This window comes from Hippocampus guttulatus, chromosome 10 (genome assembly GCF_054856545.1).
Source record: "Hippocampus guttulatus isolate MCC_2025c chromosome 10, RoL_Hgut_1.0, whole genome shotgun sequence".
NCBI classification, from domain to species: domain Eukaryota; kingdom Metazoa; phylum Chordata; class Actinopteri; order Syngnathiformes; family Syngnathidae; genus Hippocampus; species Hippocampus guttulatus.
In genome coordinates, this window is record NC_141270.1 from 13,274,857 (window position 1) to 13,298,244 (window position 23,388).

The window sequence follows — 23,388 nt, forward strand, 5'->3', positions numbered from 1 at the left end:
AGCAAACGTGCGTCAGCTGATGCGACCCATGACGTCCGCGCGAAAGGGGCGTGTCATGGAGCGAGAGCCAGCCATCCGGCGGAGGAGGGTGACCGCAGCAGGCTATGGTCCCGGGCTGCTTCTGAGCCGCAGCCCGTCCAGCTCCGACAGCGAGCGGCCATCCTTAGCGCCGATCATGTGCTTGCAATTGTGTCAGGCTCAGGGAGTGAGCCACGTTCCTCCACCGCCGCTTTCCTCCTCTTGATTGCGTCATCGTGCGCGTTGAGTCGCTTCGGCTGCGCCGGTTTGAGCAGATTTTGACGCGGTCGCTTGTTGGAAGCCGGCTCCTCCTCCTCCTCCCGGAGTCGCAGCTCATGGAGGCCCCCGCGGAGGGGGCTCGGGAGTCGTTCCCCCTGCCTACTCTCACGCCGGCCGTGCCCCCTTACGTGACCCTGGGTCTGACGGTGGTCTACAGCGCCTTCTACTCGCTGCTCTTCATCTTCATCTACGTCCAACTGTGGTTGGTGCTGCGCTACCGGCACAAGCGCTTCAGCTACCAGACCGTGTTCCTCTTCCTATGCCTGCTGTGGTCGGCCTTGCGCACGGTGCTCTTCTCCTTTTACTTCAAGAACTTTGTGACGGCCAACACTTTGGGGCCTTTTCCCTTCTGGCTGTTATACTGCTTCCCCGTGTGCTTGCAGTTCTTCACACTGAGTCTCATGAACCTCTACTTTGCACAGGTGAGTGCAACCAAGCTGACATTTGCGAAGGGGTTATGCAGACAAAATGTCTAATTGTGATCTGAAATGACTGGAAGAAGCCACACACACGCACGCTTTGGTGCACCTGCACAGTCTAATGTGGTTGTACTGAGGCAGAGCTGCACTGTGTTGAACCAAGAGGTGTTGCTAATGTTTTCTTATTTTCGACAGCTACACGAAAGGGGCAACGAGTTTGAAACACCTTACACTGGTTGTTGTAATACTTTTCACACCACATAGAAAAATATGTAACACTCCATGTCACATAGAAAAATATGTAACACTCCATGTAGCATCACTTTATGAGCCACATTAAATGACAGTGGCATAGTAGGTGTAAGTGTTCATCAAAAAACAAGGCAGAGGTTCCTCGAGAAACAAATGACCCAATTTCTGTTTTTCGAGATGTGAGCTGCCGTTCGGCTGACTTTTTATTTTTATTTTTTTGCTTTGACTTGTAAGCATGGTGGCGCTGCACAGTGGTAGTGAAGTCACCTTAACTCGCTTCGCAGCAAGTAGCAATTTAGCAGCTAGAAAATAATAGGAAAAAAAAAGTCCTGGAGATTATTGCCATTTTAAGTATACTGTCAAACAAACCATAATACAAAGAGAAGTACATATTTTGGATTTAAGCCAACCACATTGCTCTGCTTTACATACGTCTGTTTAGCTTAATGCTATGACAAACAATCCTAAACACCATAGATGGGTTAATGAAACCATCAGTGTTGTGATATTAAAACTCTAAGCATCAAATATATGAACACAAATGGTGAAGCAACACATGTAGACTATTTTGGCTACCGCTGCTCAACCCGTATTGTTTTGTGTTTTTTGTTATTGTAAAGTGTCCTTGGGTGTCTTGAAAGGCACTTATAAATAAAATCTATTATTATTATTATAATGATGCTCACAGGGATAGATTCTTTATCCTCTGTGACTAACGACCAATATTACTGCAGCTTACTGAGAAGTTTCGACCAGACCCTTGTACAAAAGTTGGGCCGTTGTGTAAAAAAATGTAAATAAAAACAGAATATGGGCGGCCCGGTATCCAGTGGTTAGCACGTCGGCTTCACAGTGCAGAGGTACCGGGTTCGATTCCAGCTCCGGCCTCCCTGTGTGGAGTTTGCATGTTCTCCCCGGGCCTGCGTGGGTTTTCTCCGGGTGCTCCGGTTTCCTCCCACATTCCAAAAACATGCATGTCAGGCTGATTGGACGCTCTAAATTGTCCCTAGGTGTGAGTGTGGGCGTGGATGGTTGTTCGTCTCCGTGTGCCCTGCGATTGGCTGGCAACTGATTCAGGGTGTCCCCCGCCTACTGCCCGGAGATGGCTGGGATAGGCTCCAGCACCCCCCGCGACCCTAGTGAGGATCAAGCGGTTTGGAAAATGGATGGATGGAAAACAGAATATAATTATTTGCAAATCCTTTTCAACCTATATTCACTTGGATAGACTACAACGACAAGATATTTAAAGTTCAAACTGATAAACATATTTTATATATAATTATTAACATGCGTTAATAACTACGGTATATAAGTACATAAGTATAGGAAAATAGATAAAAATCTGTAATTAGATAATGGCACCTAAATAAATGTTTTAAAACAAAGGTAGTCAAATCTACTCTCATGTAGTTAAATAAGCAGCTTGTTTTGCATTTAGTTCCTGTACTGTACTAAATATGAAATATGAACTGAACCTTGACTTTAAAACGAATCTCTGTCCCGAACTGCAAATGTGGTGTCCCATTCCACCCTGAGCAATTAAAGATCTAGTATGTAGTAGGGGAGTAGCATGTCAATGTTAAAGCTTGAATTTGATTAATAAATACTATTTTACTAAAAATTACACCAGTGGCACGGTTACTTCTTGAATATGCTATATTTAATTTATAGGCTCTCGTTAGATTGTAAACGTGTACCTAATGTAGCGTGCCGTATGTGTAACTGTCCACATCCTGACTGATGAAAAATTGAATACACTGAGGGTTCTATTTTAATCAATGTATTGACAACAGTCATCCTACCGAGGTGCCTGTGAGATAACACACTTGGTTCCAATCAGCTATTCGGTGTGATGGAGTGACTCATTCCTCATCTGCTTACATAATTCGCGTATCAAACAATAGCTTCCCGGTCTGCTAACTAAGGCTTATTCTTAGCAGGAGTAGTAAATGTGTGTGGTATAAAGTGTAAAACAGCAAGCTTCCTGTTTGGTGATTTTCATTTTTTGCTGGAATGTGAATGGAAAGCTGAACATGGCTGTTTGTATTACGACAACATGACGCATTTTACAGTACACATTCACTCTTTCTCACTGCAGGTCGTGTTCAAAGCCAAGTCCAAATATGCACCAGAACTCCTGAGGTACAGGTAAGTCATTACATTTGGATTTAGTCATGTGAGAAGCAAAATAAACCCCTCATAAGAGTTGTGTCCTGTTTAGTACAAAATAGCCATTCGTGTCTACACTGCTGCGAGAGGGCAAGAACCTGAGCCTGAACAACAAAGTGAATCTTTCGTCACTGTGTCCCTGCAGGCTGCCACTGTACCTTGTCTTCCTGTTCATGAGCGTGCTGTTTTTAGCCGTCAACCTGGTGTGCGCCATGCTGGTGAGGACGTCGTCTGCCGACGCCCGCACCGTGGTGCTGGTCAGGGTGGCCATCAACGACACTCTCTTTGTCCTGTGCGCTGTCTCGCTCTCACTGTGTCTCTACAAGATCGCCAAGATGTCCCTCGCTAACATTTATCTGGAATCCAAGGTGAGAAATGAGAGGCGGAACTTAACAACGTGGATGAGTTGCATGTCGAGTGGCATTTTGGTTTTTATGTCCTTTTTGCTACTGCGCAGGGCACGTCGGTGTGCCAGGTGAGCGCTATAGGAGCCATTGTCATCCTCCTGTACACATCCAGGGCTTGCTACAACCTGGTGGTCCTCGGACTCTCCAATAGTAGCATCAACTCCTTCGACTACGACTGGTACAATGTTTCTGACCAGGTAAGGCTCAAGCAAAATCAAATAGCAAAAATTCAAACTGGGTAAATTCTCAGCGTTTGTATTTTCTTTCAGGCAGATTTACAGTCCACTCTGGGCGACACAGGCTACGTCGTCTTCGGGGTGATCTTGTTCGTTTGGGAGCTGCTCCCCACTTCTCTCGTAGTTTTCTTCTTCAGAGTCCGCCAGCCCAACCTGGACAGGGTGAGTCATGAGGTTGTGCCATTGCTTCCTTTTTGCATCTTGCAGGCATTAAAGTTCATGGCCACAAAGCAGATGACACTTTTACATTGTGCAATACTGGAAGCTTAATCCTCAGAAGAAAAGGAAGTTGTTAATCCACACGACATTCAGTAGAAGAAAGTGCAGATTGTAAGTAATGACTCATTGCAAAAACAAGAGAACAAGAAGTGTGGGTCTATCCTGTCTTGCAGACCGGTTCTGGGCTTCCCAGTCATGTCTTCTCCTCCAGGGCATATTTCTTTGACAACCCTCGACGTTACGACAGTGACGATGACCTTGCATGGAGCGTCATGCCTCAGAACATCCAAGCCAGGTCTAAAAGTCAAACCTCTCCCTCCCTAGTGGTTTCCTTTCCTGTACTAAGATCTCGGGGCGCTTTACATAGCGAGTACCGACAGGCCCTTTGCACTGTATCCCATGTTCGTCATTGTTTTTCATGTTTCTTGTGCAGAGCGTGCCTGTTCAGTGAAATTTCGTTGCATGAATGTGTAATGACAATGAACCAATCCAATCCAATCCAATCATTCCTTAAAAAAATGTGGGAATAGGAAGACTTGTGTCATGCACGGGCTCGACAAATTCTAGAGTGTAGGCGACACATGGCCTGTTCTGCTCCGGCTCATTGAGCAGTTTTTTCCCTAAAACTGGTTGATTGAAATGTTGTTTTTTTCCCATTTGTTTTCATTTATTTGTGAATAAAGAATGCACTGAAAATGCACGTTATGAGCTGAAGTACTAATTCAATTCATTGATTGATAGGGGGAGGTTGCAGTTGTAAAATTGCTAGCCAGATCAAAATGTAGCTTTACTTTATTAAGGTAGCAATACCAAGTTAGCATTAGCACTGTAAACAAGCCAATGTTAGCAACGGCCGCTACGTCGGTTGTATGACTTATTCGTCATGGAATGCTACTATACTGATAACAATAAATGTATGAAGTTTTATTGTTTGGGATGTGCTATCAATTAAGAATTGAAAACAGGTGATAAACGCACCTGTTGAGAAGACGTGCCACGAATTTTGCGTCAGTTCTGAATCTAAAAACGCAAACTCCCCTTTTAGTTACATTACAAATGATAATCCAATCAAAGTTTGAAACCATTTGTCGGTTTAAAAATCAAATGTGGCCTTTAAGTACCAAGGTTTGTCCACCTCTGACTTAATGGCATCCTTTTGTGTTTGTATCAGTTTGGCTGCCGACAGTTACGAGTGGGGGAGCCAGAGCAATAGCATCAGCGCGTATGTCGGAGGAGATGACATTTACCACCTTCCGCCTCCCCCAGAAGAGCTCAACCATTACTGATATGAGGTCAAAATGACTTTCTTGACTCCAAATGTTTTTTTTTGCACACTGTTATCATCCTCGTGAAGCACACTGGACTCGATACATTCACGTCAGTTCTGGAAAAGAACTTAGAAACGTGCCAGGGTATGAAGGACCACTTATGGGAAGACGATTTGCACAATCTATGTCAAAACAGGGCCCAACATTCCTGCTATTTTTTTTCTGTTTATATTGATATCTGATTAATATATTTCCTGACCTTTTGCATTATGCACTATATCTCTATCTATGTGTATTTCTTTTCATACGGATTTGTTAATATAGGTAGACTAGTTTAAATAATCAAAACAGTCAAATCGATTGTAGTAAATCGTTTTCTTTTTTGTTAGATTTTTTTTTTTAACCGCACGTATTTTTTGTGCTAAATGGACACAAACGACTAAAAAGGTGGATAGTATTTTTGCATGTAGTCACAAACAGGTGCATCCCAGTAAATACAGAAATATATTTCAGGAGTTCAGCTGAAAAAGCAAAACTGAACTTCATTCAACCAAAAAGTATTTGCACAAGTAGCTGATATTGATTTTTCGTCAGCATTTGTTCAAGGTTGCAAAGACATTTTGATGGTCATCAACAGTTTGATCTTAAAGCTGCTGCCTATCGTCTGGAGAACGTTTGTGACCTTGAATGAACCCTGAGAAGAAATCAACATTCACTGACGAGAAATCAACATTCGCTCGCTTGCAAAAGTTCGCCCCTCAGTGGGATATGGTCTTAAGGATTTCACTTTTGAATTGAAATACTGTACTGAAATAAATCTGTCGATTCTCAGTCACCTAGGTCACAATAAACTGCAAAGGTTGATTCCAAGCAACTGGACTTCTTGTTGGTTAAAGACATTTCTGTTTTAACCTGAAAAGCTTCTTCTGTTCTAAAATTTCTTGGTGTGATATTTATGCCTCCCAACAGTAGGAGTTCCCCTGTAAGTGGTCACAACAGGGTGTTGTTCTTGTTGCCCATCGTGGCTGGTAAAAGACGGTCCTGCAAATCAACGGATTGTTCACCCGCCCTATTGCCAGCTCATCGCAACAAGTGTGCTTAGAGATAGCGCTTTACACCTCTTCCAAGCTAGCAGTCCTGATCCAAAACGTGGACGTTGTTGTCCTCAAAGGGCTATCCCTTCTCTTTGAGATGCAAATGGCCTTCTGACTCTTGAACTGAAGAAGCTGCTCACCAGTGTTGTGCCACACGCTTGTGTATCCGGGTCACGGCGCCTATTGAAAATTTCTGGAGAACTTTTGTCGATTCTTAATTTTTCAAGCTCGCTCGGCTGTACAGTAACCATCACAATACTGTATATTCTCAATTGAGATATTTAATGGCTGCCAGAAAGCTTGACACATGGCCGTGGAGCCTTTTTCAAGCTCGAGTCACCTATCTACTGAAGTGCCAAAGAGGCCTCCTGTAACAGCTGCTTGGTCTCTACAATGTAGCGGTCACTGCACTCCTCACTACACGGCACTGGTAGGGATCTTCTGTGCTACCCTAGCTTGTTTTCCAGTGGGTGATGAGATTCAAAGTGAAGGTTGGTAGGTTGTTGGTAGACCTAAATGTTGAGGTTTCCATTTTTACCCGAGCACTTAGCAGACCAAAAATGGTCTTCGATGCTTTCTTGAGTGAAACGTATTTTTTCGGTCCAGTTATGTGTTCAGTCTAGACTAATCTACTTCACAGTCTTTGCTCTTAACCCGAGGGTCGTCAGCATACCTAAATCAGAGGCTGGGCTTTGTTCCTCTTAAGTCCAGTGTTTTTCTTTCCACTTATTCCATGTACATGCTGGCCATAGTAGGGAAGACCGGTGAACCCATAGCACAGCCATGTTTTTGGTTGAGAAATATTTATTAAAATAGATCACACACACCTGGTCCAAAGTGAGGTTGGTTTTGACCTGACCCGAGTCATTTCCTGACTACATCAGTGGTGGAGATACATGTGAAAAGCCAGTTGATGTCGAAAGGTACTATGGTTTCATCTGTGGCAAAAGGTTCCGGACCTAATTTGCAAATGCCTTGCATACATGGTGTGGATTATGGCTGACCAGCGGCATAAGAACGGTGGCTAGATAATTGGAAATGTTTGAAATTGATGTTGCCGACCGTGGGCCTGAGAGCACCTTGTGAGTCCATAAATGCAATTACAACTGAAGAAGCCTTTAGGATTAAATTTGGTTAACTACATTCAACAAACATACTGTGTTCTGGATTCACCTGCTTCAGATGAATGAAATAATATTGTGCACCATTTTCTAATTTATTGAGATGCACCTGTTACACACATTGCTCATATTAAGCACACTTTCGCAATGTAATGACAGATTGTATAACAAGTATTCAATAGTCATTGGATTAGCACTGTTAGAGGTATTCATTTGACAATGTTTATTGTAATTTGCAGTGGTGTAAAACCCTAATGCACATCAGAGAGCTTTTTCTTCTTTTTACAGTGTTACAGCTAAACTTTTAGAAACCTTTTTGACATAGCCATGTGATTCTACACCACTGCAACAATTCAGTTCATCAAGTTTATTAGAACAGTGTCTAGTGATCTGGGATGAGGAATAAGACCAACAGGCCATATTTGCTTTGTAAATTCACTCATTTTATTGACACTACAGGATTATCATCAGGCTGAAGTCCAAATTGTATAGAGATATGCATACAGATTGTACCTGAAATTTTAATTGTGCTACAAATGGACAAATTAAATACTGTCTACTGATTCATTGAAGATATTTCTGGCTGCTGATTCGTCGCCAAATGAAGGAAACACTACAAAATCTCCCCCTCATTTCTCATTCGGGTCTTTTTAAAGTTATACAAAACGGGTTCAATACTCAATATGCAAAACAGTAGCGACAGACACTTTAAGACAGATTTGACGAAATTAATTTGTGACCTTTTGTAATTCAACTTCCATTATATGGAAATTAATGCATTAAGGTACATATGAAAACAAAAGAAATCAATGAGTGCTATACCATTGACGTCCCGCAGGGGGCATCAAAAACCAGATTTGCTTTCTTGGAGTGGTGACACCATCCAGCTTATTTGATGAAGAGGACAAGAAATACAAACTAAGACCATTGTGGTTCTGTCAGGATAAATGTGGTTTTAATCCATCTGTTTCCTAATTGTTGCAAACTCAAGCACATTTTCCAGACAGCAGCATATAAACGATGATTCCATGTGAAAAGCATAATGCATGGCGTTGATGCAGTACGCTGTACCTTGAAGGAATCCACTGAGAGATGAGCTTGATTCCTGCCAGTTGTGTGAAAGTGTCGGTTGTGGTGCAAATGTTCATCTTTGTAAAAAGACGATGGGCTGGCCAGGGGAGGGAAGTAAAAAAAAAAAAAAAAAAAAAAAGACACACCATCCCTTTCGGTACAATGGCATGACATTCAAAGTCCGTTGGGCTGTCAAGGTTGACTTAATATGAACGCACTTGACTGCGTATGCTCGTTTTTTTCTTCCAAAACCATCCACAATCAGATTCCCGCCGCTTCATGTAAAACACACACATGCTGTCTAAGGGCCACTTTCTGGGGACAGAGCACTTATTGGCTGCCTGGAGCTGGCGCGGTCTTTGCATTAGCTGGGATCGGATGGCTTGCCGAGTTCAACCTTTACTGCTTTTTCTCCTGCACCTGAACGCACGGGGCAAAACAAATGAAAAGAAACCCCCCCACACACACATTTATCACAAGTGTTCCTAGAGTAGAGGATTTGATCAACAGTCATTTGGGAAGACAGAGAAGACAAACGGGCTTGAAAAGCACGTCCATGCCTACCTGTTAAGTACTTTTCTTTAGCTCTGGCTCGCTCATCTGCATCAAAATACCACACGGTGATGGCATACCTGCAGAGACATAATGGGAGCACTGATTCCCCGCTAAAGAGAAGCCGGGCGCGAGTAGGGGTGCGCAGTTTGTCGGCGAGGTGCAACTCGGGTCAAAGCGATACGTCAGTTAGCATGTGAGAACATTTGACATGATTCTAAAGCTACAATTTGTCATGATAGCCGAGTTATGACATTTGCTCACTGGTTTTCATGACCTGAGACCTGATGGCATCATTAGAGATGAAAGTGGACTTTCCTGAAAATACAAATATCATTTTAACTGACTTACCAGGTTTGTCGACCTTTCTAATGTAGTCGGACAAAAAAAATCTCCATTCAAGTCCTCTTCCTTAAGCCTTGACCACTTGAAAGTGTTCCTAACACTCGCGTCTATTGCACGTATGTCAGCTTGCCTGTCTACCTGTTTGAACATTGCGCTGGGGCCGTACCTGGCCGATCACACATGAATTAGTTTACACAAACCGCTATTCAAATACTCGACATTCAATGATTAATCTGCCGTTTGTGTGCACACGTGCACCCTCTGTGGCTTCCGTTCTCGCCAAAATGTCTAAATCTCCGAGATATGGCGAGGCCATGAGATTGCGAGGTGAGGGGTGTTACTGTTACTAGTGTTCGTGCCTCAACATGGCTACGCTCTTGAAAGTAAAACAACGAACTCAAACGCGTGTTCGTTCAATGTTGTCAACTAATAGCCGGATTAATTTTAGGCAATTTTCCCTCAATTTTCCGGAAGAAATTTCACGAAAATGTGAAAATCCGGAGGACTTTCATCTGTACATCATTACGCATGAACAACAGGGGGTGGGGGGCTTTAATTCCAAATACATATTTGAAAAAGATGACATTTAAAGTGACTTCAAATGATATACCTCTATTTTTCAGTTTTGCGAGATTGCATCTAAGCGGCATACTCACACTGTGCTGTTGTGGTCATATTGAGTCTTGTTTATTTCTGTCGTGCAGCGTGGCAGTCATCACTTCAACTGCTGTGAGGGATGACCACGTTGATCATACAAGTATGCAAGTGTACTTTGGGCTTTGACTTTATGGATTGTTTCACATCTTTGTTTATTTGTATTGCGCAAGGCGGTCATGAAGAGCTGGTGGGAGGAAGGATCGCATTGATAATTTGACACGTACACAAGCGCACCTTGGGCTTTTGACTTTGCGGATTGTTCCAAGTCTTTCGGTTCACTGCATTTATGCACGTGGTGATTCTCATCAATAACTGCACCAATCCGTGGGCAACTATAATCTACTCCAAATTTGGACTGTCCTATTTTAAATTAGACTACACAATCAGCAAATTTGGGGTCGATCACCCATTTAAAATAAATAAATAAAATCACTGATCAGAACATGTCACAAATGTCCATTTAAGTATCAAGTGAAGTGAGACGCTGACGTTGTATCATAGACATATTAATGGTGGACATTCGATTTAACACAGAGGCCCCCAACCTTTTTTGCCCCACGGACCGATTTCATGTCAGACAATATTTTCAGGGACCGGCCTTTTAAGGCCGGATAGATACAACAGTATAATATGACATGACCTGCATGAAAAGTGAGGTATTTTCAAAACATAATAATAAACACGAATCATGACACGAGGAACATCCTATCTGGTCGCAACGTTCTCTGGTCGCTAAGGTAACATTTAAGCGTGCCTTCAAAATAACATACGCGGCAAATAAAAAGTGCATGAAAAATATGACTCACCATCTCCGCTTATTATGCAGAGTGGGCTTGGCGCGTGGGAATCTCCCGTTGAGATAAAGCTGTATTTGAAATAGGACTCCCGATACTGTCTATGAAATGTAGCCTTCTCTTTCTCGAAAGTCGTAGGCTCCTCTTCTGTCTCCTGGCTGGGCCTTTTCCCCTTTCAAAGACGTTTGTTTTTCATGCGGTAACCTATCACTTGACAGAGAAGCGCGCATTCACCTGCGTCAAGTGACATACTGTTATACTGACTGATATAAGAGAGACTCCAGTAATTTTTCAAAATAAAACATCTTTCAGATTCTGAAATTATTTATTCTTTCTGTGCGGCCCGGTAGCAAATGACCCGCGGCCCGGCGGTTTGGGGACATCGATACATTTGATAAGTCACTCATTTGAGGCACTCTATTTGCAGCATAATCCCAGAACGGAAAGCAGTACGGCTATCGATTAGCAGACTCTCACACGGAGCACAGCAACACGATCTCCATGTCTCAAAGCAGAATTAAAATAATACCACCGTTACATGTCAGTAGCTGCCAAAATTCATCTGCGACAGCTCACCAGAGATCAACACAGCAGCTGTAATATCTCAGTTGCGGCTCGGCGAGTGATGACATTACAGCTGACAGCAAAAATGAACAAAATGTACATGCAATACTGCCGATCAGATCGGTGGAATGTCTGTTTTAGATGTTTCTGCAAATCGCTTCATAACCATGTTCCATGGAACAACTGAACTGAAATTTCGGGCCTGGACGATTGGAAAACATTTCACTCTCCTCCTATAAGATGACGCCGATGACACAGAAGATGTATATGGAAATAAAGACTGTCACAAGGATGAGGAAAGTTATTATTATAGGGTAAGCACATTTAGATTTACTTGCTTTTTTCGACACACTTGTATGATTCAGACTGTACACAAAACCACTTTAGGATTTGACTTTGGTGGATTATTTAACATCTTTCTTTTTTTTTTTGTATTCGGCAAAGTCATGGTTATCACTAAGAACTGGAGCATGGAAATGCTTGAGCCTGGACGGGAAGCGGCTACACGACGAACAAAAGAAGTGGGCTTTGAGTGTCAAGTGTTCCCAGACGTGTTACAAATTGCCTCGTGGGAATGACACGTGTTTCCCAACCTTTCTTGAGCCAAAAAGTGGACACATTTTTCATTGCCATCTCGCAAAAGAGCCGTTAATTGCTCTGCCAGTCACGGTACGTTGGTAACTGGCATAGACAGATGGATAAACTACATTATTTGTAGGGAACTAATCATTTTCAGATCGAGTGAGTGAAACTGGTCAAAGTTCTCCTCAGAATCTCTCACTGCGCTAGACAAAACACGACGACGGGTCAATTTGTTTCAGTTCTTTTCCCTGACCCACAGTTGAAGCTCACCTGGTAGCATAAGCAGGCTGAACCTCATGGGGGTTTCGTCTGTCTGACCAGAAAAAAAGTAGACGGTCAAATTTGGGGTCTATCTCGGCAACTTGGTCACTTCCTTCTGGGAAGATTCGAAGAAGGCCGCCGTGTTCCTGGAAGATGAGAACAAGGAAGAAACGTCTCTATTAAGTTCACGCATCGGGACAAAAGCGATGAAGCAAAAGCCCGTGCTCAGCGGTGCGTGCTGTTGCATCTGTATTGTCTGTCCGAGTTCAAAGGTCATGTCGCATGATGTTGCCTGAAAAGGGGTCTCTTTTATGAGCCCCTTGTGATATCCCCAAACGGCTTCAGATGGACGCCAATGTGAGGGGAAAGGCTTTTCCAATGAGTCCAGGGGCTCAGAGGAAAGTTCAAGATAGGAAACAGCAGCGGGGGATGGCTTTCCTGTGGAGGGATAGGAAGAATAACCTACAGGAAAACTGCTGTGGCTGGATAAAGGACCTGGAGAGTGAAAAAGCAGATTGCTGCAAGCGTGCCGTCCTGATATGATAGGCCCCTTTCTTCACACGCACACTTGCACGCCTGCTCATTTGTACTTTTTTTTTGTCTTTCACCAAAGCGAGCATGGCGACAGTGTGACAAGGTTCAACCAACACAAGTGGGTCAATAAGGGCAAGAGAAGGGTCCATTTTTTGTTTTTGTTAAAGCAACACGCAACAGGTTAAGCAAAGTTCTTAACGCGCCAGTGTCCGGACACGGGGTTCTCTACTATGAAGAGGAACCCTAAATGTTGCATAAATCACAAGGATTGTACATTTTGCACTTTGACCAAAATTGTGGCAAAAACAGAACTCTTAAAAAGCGCTCTACATATCAGCTTCGGTATAACACATAAGATCTCAGTGTAATTCACAGCAACATGTAAAATGAGCATCAAATAGGTTCAAGAAAGCATTGTTATCCAAAGATTCATTTCGCATGCATGTCTCTTGCTTTGCGTATCCTCACAAAAGCAATTTTCACCAGAATTACGTGACGCAATGGAAATCAAATTCAACGCAGTCTGCAGCCGCGTCCAAGTACTTTTGTCCACCTGTGTCATCATGTGCGTCAAGCAGCCTTTTCCACTTTTGTTAACTCATGTCACCAAGCAGAGCTCTCCTGATCCAATCATGTGATCGGAAATGGGGGCATATTCCGTGACCCTGACCTGGTCAACATCGGATAAAAATGATATTGTTGAGATCCCTATTCACAAATTAATATAATACACAAGTAAATAAGACAATTAACACTTTGGTGTGCTCTTTTATTCTTCATAATAGATTGCTGAGGTATCAGATCGAGACTGGCTATCGGCAGAGCCATCACCCAGATCTGATTGTCTGGTTCAGATCGGCGGAACTGTTTCTCCAAATACAGTCAGACTTTTTTTTTCTTAGCAAGATTTTTACCTTTTTTTTTTTTTTTTTTTTTTAAACTTAAACAATTTTGTCCAATACTGATAAAAGATTTCATGAAGGTGACTGGATCATTTCTTTCCTACAAAGAAATGTGTTTTTCAACCATGCCGCTTTTCTGTGTTGAACCTTAATCAGTAGTGCATCATTACTAAGATTGTTTCAAACAGTGAAGCTGATTTTATAACTAAACAAATGCAGATTTACTGAATCGTCAAACCTTCTAACAACAATTCTTCACTACTTTCGACGGAACTATTATTGTGTATAAGGTGCAATACAGTACTAAACTAAATTACGACATGTTCCAGTGAATAAGGACTGTGTAACTGTAAAACACAAGAACTTGTTCCTCACCCTCATTTTTTTTTCATACTTTGGGGCTGGAGTGTTAAGTCTGGATGTGACACCTTTAAGTGATGACAGTGTACATACAGTATATGGGACTTAAACAGTGTCCAGGAAATGGTGGTCGTTCAGGAGAACACTAACGTGATTTTGAAGACACTATAAACTTCAATAATTCACTGCCTTGTGTTGAATAAAACGATGTATGGTAAGAATTTTTTAGGGTGTTGAGTCAAACCCGGTTTCTGAACACGGTTCATTGGAATAATTAAAGCCTGTGCGTCAACATAACAATCGCGATGGCATAACAGCCTCAAAGATTAGCATGGGGGCAGACCTGGAGTCCACCTGATGCACAGGGCACAAACACAGCATTCAGATACTGAATACTCCGACAGACCGAAGTCACGGCCATGAGTGGTCACCATGAAGCTGCCAAGACTGACCCACAACTGATGCCACTTTCGAATGGAGCAGCAGAATGTAGGTGCGGAAAACACTTTGCCATACTGAACTATATTTTCTTTTACACTGCACTCATGCTGAAGCACTGAAGAGTGAGAATAAGTCACTAAATGTGAGGGGATCTTGTGGCCATTTGGATGTTGTTGGATAAGCAGGATCGTTTTTTAAAGGGATTATCAACAAGCAGGCTGCACGTAGTGACACTGTTGGCTGTGGAATAAAACAACATTGAGGCTCAGTCACTGACAGGGTTGCCGTTCGCTAATGTGCTTACTTCATGACGCCCTACGGAAGACAAACAGTGACTAACTTTTTATGAGTACAGTGTTCTCCCGCAAACCCAAAAAACACTCGCTGTTTTTGTACTCAGGCTATAGCCATGTCTAATAGATTAGTACTTTGCCGCCATCCTGTGGCATCTGCGGGCAATTACACACCTTTTTATGAGCGATGTCAATTGTGGATTTTCACTATTCAAGACTTGATATTGGTCTGTCGTGGTGAAGAAGGAGCTGAGGTGAAACGGAAAGCTCTCGATTTACCGGTCGATCTACGTTCTTTACTTCTTACCCTCGCCTATAGGTCAGGGGTAAAAGAACAAGATCCCGGATGTTAGCGGCCAAAATGAGACGCCACCGCGGGGTTTCTGGGCGAATCTCAGTCATCCGAGAGGGTCTTAGAGTTGAGTGGCTGCTCCTTCGCATTGAGAAGAGCCAGATGAGGTGGCTCGGGCATCTAGCTAGGATCCCTCCTGGAAGCCTCCCTGGTGAGGTGCTTCGGGCAGTCGATCTTACAACAATGTCAGAGAGCGACTTTGTCGACTAAATGAGGATTTAGTGTCTAAAAGGGGAGTTACCTCTGTCGTGTGGTGGTGGTTTGGCTACACGACTTCAGATATACAGCAAAATACAACAATTTGCCAATTATGCAGTAAACTTGTGACTGCTAAGGTGGGAAACACCTTAGGACACCACAACGAAAATGTTTTACCACCCAAAGCTTAAACAAATGACTGCATATGAAGACACATGAGGACGACTCGATAATCGCTTGTGTTGTTTGGAGTTAGAGTGCGCAAATGTTTGTTGAATTGATTTGAAAATTTTAAATTGAAACATTTTGGTTTGATCGACTTCCATTAGAGTTCCTATGTTTATAACTATAACTGAATTTGTGTGAAAAATCTATTTTTGATGGCCCACGTTGCCAATCTCAATCACAATCAATGGCCCGCATGTGTTGGAGTACTTTGCAGTACTGTATAGTATACCAGCTCAAGGTTTGCTCACAATACTGTTTGGGTGCACTCCTTTAGCTCATGCTTTTACCCCAGCATACTCATACAGTAGATTATTCCAATTTCCAACATCCGATTTATTATCAGTATGTTCACCCCCCCACCCCAATCAGTTTCACATACCTGGGCATTCCAATCTTTATTAAGGTAATATATGCATGTGACACAACGTCCATCGCCGTTGGGGTTATCCACATGGCGCACGTAACGGGTCCCGTTCCCAGGGTAACAAGCTACCATTGCCTAAAAACAAGAAGATCAAAATGATAATGAGGGTAAAATAAAAAATATGTACATGCAGACAATATCGAGGCATAAAACAAATTTCCCTCCAGTATCAGGCAAAGGTGATATTAGAATGTAGAGACCAGTAAGTCATAACCATAAGAGTGAAGTGGCTTAGATAGACGGGTAAATACATTTGCACCGTTCAAAATTTGGTGGTGGAAAAGAAAACATTTAACTCAAGACGTATGTTGCAATTATTTAGTGTAGATAGCCAAGGACAGGGGGGGAAAAAAAACCCTCCTCACACCAAGGACACGAGCGTAAGCTTTGCTATGGCTGCACACGCTTGCCACCTATTTTACTGATTTAGGAATAGAGGCAAGTTTAATTGGGGAAAAACAACTGCAAAGAACATGCCAAAAAAGTGAAGTTGCCCTATGCGTGCACATACTTGTAAGAGAGTATGGCTGGAGCTAAAGCAGAAGCGAGAGCTGAACTGCAGTAAACTTTGACTTCTGGCATCATTCCAGAAGGAATTGTATTTTAATGGTCATGCTACGTGCAGAGCGTGAGGATCGCTGGCTGATCCTCCGCTTAGGTCCGCCCCCCTCCTCCTCCAACCTCCCCACACTTGAGCTCTGCTCATGCTGCACGAGCTGCCCGGAGCATGTTTGTGACTGAAGGTGTGAACTCCACGCGCACAGCTGTTTTGCACTTCTTTCCCTAGAAGTCAACAGATGCAGTCAATTTGAAATGACATACAGTATTCCTATTGTATTCCGAAATGACAAAAAAGCGGACCCCACTGAAGTGTCCTTTCCCGTTTCAGATTTTCTTTTCTTTCAGCGACTTGCTCTTTCACGTTCCAAGGTGGCCGTCATGAGGTTGACCTTGTTCGCTATTTAGTTACATTCGAAAAACCAGATTCTTGAGAATGACTGACACTTGGTGGAAAAAAAATAAGATAAAGGTAGGGATCAAGTGGTAAGCTGCGCTCTACAACATGGGTGTCCAAATTCAGTCATTGAGGACCACAATCCTGCATATTTTAGATGTTGACCCCCCGCACACCTGAGTCAGAAGATCAGATGATTAGCAAGCTCTGCAGAAGCCTGATAGGAATTTAGATCATTTGCATCGGGCGTGCTGGAGGATGGAATCATCTAAAACATTTAAGATAATGGCCCCCGAGGACCGGGCTTGGACACCCCTGTTCTAGACTGTCAAGGCAGGCACAAATCGCTGCTAAAGCCAAATTCTCTAAATTTGGATCGGGCCCAGTAATCAGACAATGCAGTTTCGATCATGAACAGCAACTCGTTCTATCGTGTAATCACACAGGTGGCTCTATGTTTCAAAAACACTAGGAAATCCAAGTGCATTTTTGTATGTGTTGCGATTCAACTTTTTAGTGACTCCTGAGACAAATTAATAAGTCCAACCGTGTGTGGCTGAGTCAAATGAGTACATTCTGTAATTGGATCAGTCAGTGATACTTTCCTTTTGGCAGTAGTAGAGGAGTAAGAATACGGCTTGAATAATAGAATATCCAGTATGCCATCTGCAGTCAAAGTTCAATAAGGTTCACGGGAACTTAAATAACTTACTTTGGCTGCAATTGTAATTTTTCTTTTTACTGCTTTAACTTTGTAATCGAAGAGCCTACCACATATTCTTAATTTCTTAAATGTACAGCTTTGTTTCGGACACAATTTCAGATACGTTGTTAAAATAAGCACAATGTTACAAAATAATCAGGTTGAACAATTGCGTTGGTGACATCATTAATCCAGACAACGCCGAGCTAATTTCACTGAATAAAGACTCTTTTTAATAGGCCTGGTGTGGTTTAACAATGAGGCTCTTTAGATATTTCTGTGCAGGCTGGTGCTACATCAGTGTTTCTTGTTTAATACTTACCAAGGCTAAAATGATGAATACAACTGCACAACTGTTACAGTGTTGTATTCTACCACAACGGTACACTTCCATTACTGAATGTCCTTCCATACTTATTTGTCATGCCCTTATTTACGATGATACTAGTGCAGCCTGTACTGCCGGAGACAAATTCCTTGTGTGTTCTACATACTTGGCCAATAAAGATGATTCTCATTCTGAAAAGGAATTTGGTATTGTATCAGCAGGAACTCTACGTTGCTGTAACCACCCTGAAATGGTGGCATTCAGACAGCCCTACACACCACTCACAAGGAGTAACAGGACCACATGAGCAATGGTTTTTGTACTTGAGTTGGAGTATTTTTGCACTGTTGATTGTACAGTGCGCAAACAATAAGCCGGGGAAAAGGTGCTATATACAGTGGTGCCATGGACAGACGAGGAGCGTGGAAGCGGAAGGAACAGGTACCTCACGGAACCTAAAGAGAAATATCCAGCACTCAGAGGACCGCGTAACACATGACTTCCTACAGACTTCTTATTCTACAATGCATAAAATTTAGGTCAACGGTCAACTTCCTCAGACGAACAGTCAGGTGCACAGACACTGACTGTGTGACGCACAACAAACTACAAGACAATAAAAAGAGAGGAACGCACACATTTTTAGATTAAAAAAATATATACTTTCACAAAATGTATAAAATCATCATATTCAGAAAATATTTCCTGTGTGAGAAATGGATACATTTTTCTTTCAAAGCTTAGTATTAAGCGGGGTTAAATTGAGCGCTACAAATCACAATTCATTTGAATCTATGAAAATGATAATTATCAATTAGGAGAAAAAAAAATGACAACAGCATTCAAATCTTCACAGAACGACAAGTTAACCTGCAAAGTCGTTTTACGGGATTTAATACTTTAGATATGTTTGACGTTGAGTCCTAAAACTGGGTGCAAAGACAGAGTACAACATAGTACTGAATTGCCGAGATCTTTTTTTTTCCATCCGAGTTGTCTGGTTTTTATGGACGTGGCTAAAACAGGTCCCAGGGATGCATTGGGCCCCTGGCTTGAGTCGGCTTTCAAAGAGTCTGATATTAAGCCTTATTGAGTTGTCGTGGGGGGAGGGAATACTAGCTGTTCCTGCTGTGCGTACAGTGGAAATGGAATGGCAGCGTAGCGATATGGAGTTTTCATACCGTTTGGTCTTTTAACATTTGGAAAGCTGACCAATTCAGGTCAACGAGTGTTCCAGAATGGATTGTGTTTGACATTTAAATGATTGCTGTACTTCATCTGAAAATTGCAATGCTGGACAGTTCAGCTTTGTATTGTAACTGTAATGAGAAGCAAGGAGGTCAACGTGCAATCAAGTTGAGGTAGAAAAAGTCACATACCCACTTCATGAATCATGAGTGCAATCACGGCACCAAATACATTTTGTATTTATCAGAACATGCCAACCTCCAACAATGTTATCAAGCGAAAAGGGGAAATGGAAACAATTACATCAAATCACGCTTTGTGTATGTTTTTCCTCCGTCTCTCCCAATGTCAAACCTGCTTACATTATGTCAGCTCCCTTTGAGCCATTGATACAGACGGCCTTCGCATTTGTGCAAGTCATGCTCATTTTCTCTGGTCACAGTCCAAGCCGGGTGTTTGCCAAGGCATCCAGGGCAATAGGCAAGGAAGTTACATCGTCACCGGTGTTTGGCGCGTGGCTGAGCACACTTGTCATGTACTCAAAATGTGTGTTTACTGAGAGGCCTTCTACCGAGAAGCGTCCAGGTGTAAAGAAACTGGATAAGGAGAGAAACCTAAAATAGCATTGTGCAGCTATCTGTTATCTGCGTTACTCCATCCCCACTAATGTTTTGCAGGACAATATATTACATCAAATCACTGCAAACTTCGATTCAAAAAGAACACCGACAGCTCACTGGTCGAGAATTTTAACACCAGGTCATGGTGCCACACTCCACCCAACGTTGGGGTTCAGAGCAAGCACAGTTTAAGTGAAAGAGCAAAAGGGTGGAAAGAAAAACATGCCAAACAAAAGCTTTAAATGCACCATTAGTACAAGCACTGAGATATAGCCTGTGATCTTGTCACAAAAAAAATAAATAAAAGTCCTGGATATGCACCGATCATCTTCGATGTTCAGCGAGAGTGTCTGAGGTGGGTGTGTCGTGAAAACGGCTATGTGAGGGGGAAAAAAAGACTTAAAATAAATAATTCCTGCCATCTGGTGAAACCAAAGTTTATAGAAAATAGAGTATCAGGTAAAGACATTTTTTTTCATTTATAATGTTAATAGGATAGAGGACAATGATGACTATTTATTCAGTGTCTTTTTTCTGGCTTTTTTTCTGGTCTGTAAGCCTTCTTACAGGCTTAACCTTCTTATAAGCCTGTAAGAAGGTTTGAAAGTTTTTGGGCAGTATAAAATCAAAATGAATATTTACCATTGACCGTTTCTAAGCTTCATATCATATTCAAGCCATTCCTTATGGAAGGATTTAATCAGATGTTTAAAAAAAATCTGTGCAGTGTGGTAAAAAGATCAAAACGGAGACCAAAAAGCAAGAAAGTGTTGACTTCATGGTATTTGTTCATGAGATTTGTATTAGCCCGGTTGTGTCAGTGTCAGGGAACTTCGGGTGGTCCAAAATAGTAACAGCTACGTCAAAAATCAAAATCTCAAGGGTCGTATAAACCTTTTACAAAAGGCATTGTTGTTATTGTTACACGTGTCATTGCCTTTCCTTTATCTTTACTGCTTGTACATATATTTTGTCACTGCGGACAGGGTGGTTGTCGTTCCTCTAAAGACTAAACAAGCACCTGAATACGTCTCGTTTTGTAGGCATTTAGTTTGTTGCCTCTGATTGCATTATACTGAGAGAGGTGTACGCATCAAGCCTTTCCTCTTTGCCAGTTCTCTCAACTAAAGGATCCTTTTGAAGTATGCACAACATACTGCATTACACGTGTTGAATTCTGTATATTGCATGGCTGTTTATTTGGACATCAAGCATACCTATTAGATTGGTGAGGGTGCACCAATTCAAAATAACTTCTGTCTGCATGGAGGACAGAATGTGCCAGACATTAAAATTGACTGAGGGGTCAATGACTCATATTCTTGTTTTAAAGATTCACAGCAGCTTAGTAGTAATACAACACCTGCCTTTCGTAACCAAAAGACACCCATTATTTCAGTGTTTAATACTGGGTTACAAAAGGGGTGCAAAAAAGTGGCGGGTAAGCAAAATTGCTCATATGTACAAAAAAAAGTGCAATTGAAGAACATGTGACAAGGGAGCCATTCAGATGCTTCACATTGAGACAGGATAAGTGCAGGTCCTTTTAAGTTCATTCCATCTTTATTTTCAACCTGTTAGGTGTGTGTGTGTGCGTGTAGTCATATTATCAGCAAGTTACATAAAATCGGACTTTTATGAGCAACTGTTTAGATGCACTAAGTATTGGAGGTGAGTCATTCCTCTCTTTTATAAACCACAGGAAAAATATATACATGGTGCCTCCAAGATTTTTATATGATTTAGAAGTCTATTAACAAAGCCAATTTTGACTTAAATGGTCTCAAGTTTGAATTATATGCGGGGGAAAAAAAGGTTTTCTCTCCCCTCCACCCAGCCGCCAGAGTTACCTATCACCAGTTAGTCACAGGCAAAAAACAGCCACATTCACACTGCGGCTGTCACTATCAAAGATTGTTAGAATCAATTATTGTATTGATTCTTTAATCAATTACTCATCGAAAAAAGCTTTTTGCATTGAAGTTTACTGCAAATTATTTTTTCTCCAGTTGCTGTTAACTAAGCAATCACTGTTGTTTATTTGGTAATTGTTAAGAACAGGATGGCCAAAATATGCCCTGCGGTTTTATATTTTCATTGTAAGAAGTCACATTGCCCTGTTGTCTTCCTAACACGAGCCGTGTCTATTAATCTAGGAATCCACGTATTGATGTTACACATCTACCTACAGTAGAGTGCGGCATTGCACAGTTTCTATTAGTGATGTGAAACGTGACAAAGTTAGAAGAGGCAATGGAAGCTGCAGGCGAGTCAGTGTGGTACTTACTTTCTTGACTTGTTTAATGCTTATTGGTTTGAAGCATGCAAGCAGGCCAAAAAAAAAGAAAAATGGATGGTTGACAGTGCCCACCTGTTTCTCTACTTACTTTTGTCCTTCCGTTGATGGCGTAGTTGCCCAGTTTGCCGTTACAATGTCTGACCAAGTCGTCCATGCGACTGGTGAGAAAGCGGATCTTCTCACAGCCGGCCTCGTTCCCGTCCACCCACGTGATTTTGTCCCCACGGATGTCTTTAGTTGAGTCACTTTTCTGGCTGACCACCTGACCGTCCGTGAACCGGCCGGTTTTATGCAGGGCCTTGACGTCCTCCAGGATGCTCAGCCCTGTCTCCTCGCCCATGAAGTCGTCCACCACGCAGATGCCGTGCTTGTTCAGACACGGGATGACATACTCCGTGGCCAGTTTCTGTGGAGATGTCGTTTGTCCATTAGGTGTGGCGGGATAGTTGGGGCCATCCTCAGCCAATTGCTCTCCAACCCCCTGGTGCTCCGTGTTTGTGGTTTGTGACGAAGGCGCATCGGTGTCCGCCTGCTCGTGGCTGTTCTTCTTCGGGCATTTATCTGGCGCCTTCTCATCCCCGGGCGGTTGCTCGAGCTTCTGTTTAGGTGGTTGCGTCTTGTCCACTTCCTTACAAATGAGTTTGTGTTCTTTCCAGTGTTGCTTTTGGTGCTCCTTGCTGCAGTAGAAGGAGCTCCGACACCTACCGCACTTCAAAAGGTTCTCCATTTTCCCACAAAGTTCACAGTACTGGCGCTCTCGCTCCAAATCGTTTTGCTGCTTCTCCATGTTTGCCGCTAAAAACGGGTGCGCGGCGCCTTTAATTCCAAGCCTTCACACGCGCCCTGCTAACCGACAACTTTGGAAGTGGTCCACCGCCTCTTGCCACGCTACACCGAGCGAAACCCTGGAGTCGAACTTAAAAGCCGTCCCTTCCATAACACCCGCTACCTCTCCACATGTTGAGTCTAAGAAATAACGCGACAATGTATAGCCCGTAGCGAGCAAAACGGCCTGTGTCGAGGTCTTCATGGGGCATTCTACAAGCTAGCTGTGGATACGCGGGTGGTGCATGGCGACGCTCTGTGTTCCCAGCCTGTCCCCAGCCCGCCTGCTCTGACGTCAAGTGAAAGCCACGCCTCAACCCGTGCGTTGTGTTCGGTGCCATCGGAAAGCTGTGACGCTGAAACCACGTGCGAGTCGTGAATTTATGTCACTGCTTGTTACTGATCTTTATACACAAAGTATCTAAGA

General features: G+C 42.7%; 2 protein-coding genes across 6 annotated transcripts; one reads left to right on the forward strand and one right to left on the reverse strand.

Annotated features, from left to right (window-relative positions):
* The first annotated feature begins 70 nt into the window (after window positions 1-70).
* On the forward strand, window positions 71-8,057 carry gpr137ba (G protein-coupled receptor 137Ba). 4 transcript variants are annotated; one of them, XM_086122818.1, is made up of 7 exons: window positions 71-719; window positions 3,070-3,119; window positions 3,286-3,508; window positions 3,598-3,744; window positions 3,817-3,945; window positions 4,176-4,297; window positions 5,174-8,057. In XM_086122818.1, the coding sequence occupies exons 1-7, from the start codon at window positions 354-356 to the stop codon at window positions 5,286-5,288; spliced, it is 1,152 nt and encodes a 383-aa protein (XP_085978944.1). In that variant the 5' UTR covers window positions 71-353; the 3' UTR covers window positions 5,289-8,057. The 4 variants fall into 4 exon arrangements, with proteins under 4 accessions (XP_085978944.1, XP_085978943.1, XP_085978945.1 ...); XM_086122817.1 differs by lacking the exon at window positions 5,174-8,057 and having other exon boundaries at window positions 71-584; window positions 681-719; window positions 4,176-5,144; XM_086122819.1 differs by lacking the exon at window positions 4,176-4,297.
* On the reverse strand, window positions 7,907-23,234 carry egln1a (egl-9 family hypoxia-inducible factor 1a). Of its 2 annotated transcripts, XM_086122820.1 has the most exons (5): window positions 22,225-23,234; window positions 15,999-16,118; window positions 12,321-12,457; window positions 9,121-9,188; window positions 7,907-8,976 (listed from the first exon to the last, which is right to left on the reverse strand). In XM_086122820.1, the coding sequence occupies exons 1-5, from the start codon at window positions 22,921-22,923 to the stop codon at window positions 8,921-8,923; spliced, it is 1,080 nt and encodes a 359-aa protein (XP_085978946.1). In that variant the 5' UTR covers window positions 22,924-23,234; the 3' UTR covers window positions 7,907-8,920. The 2 variants fall into 2 exon arrangements, with proteins under 2 accessions (XP_085978946.1, XP_085978947.1); XM_086122821.1 differs by lacking the exon at window positions 15,999-16,118.
* Between the last annotated feature and the right edge of the window lie 154 nt (window positions 23,235-23,388).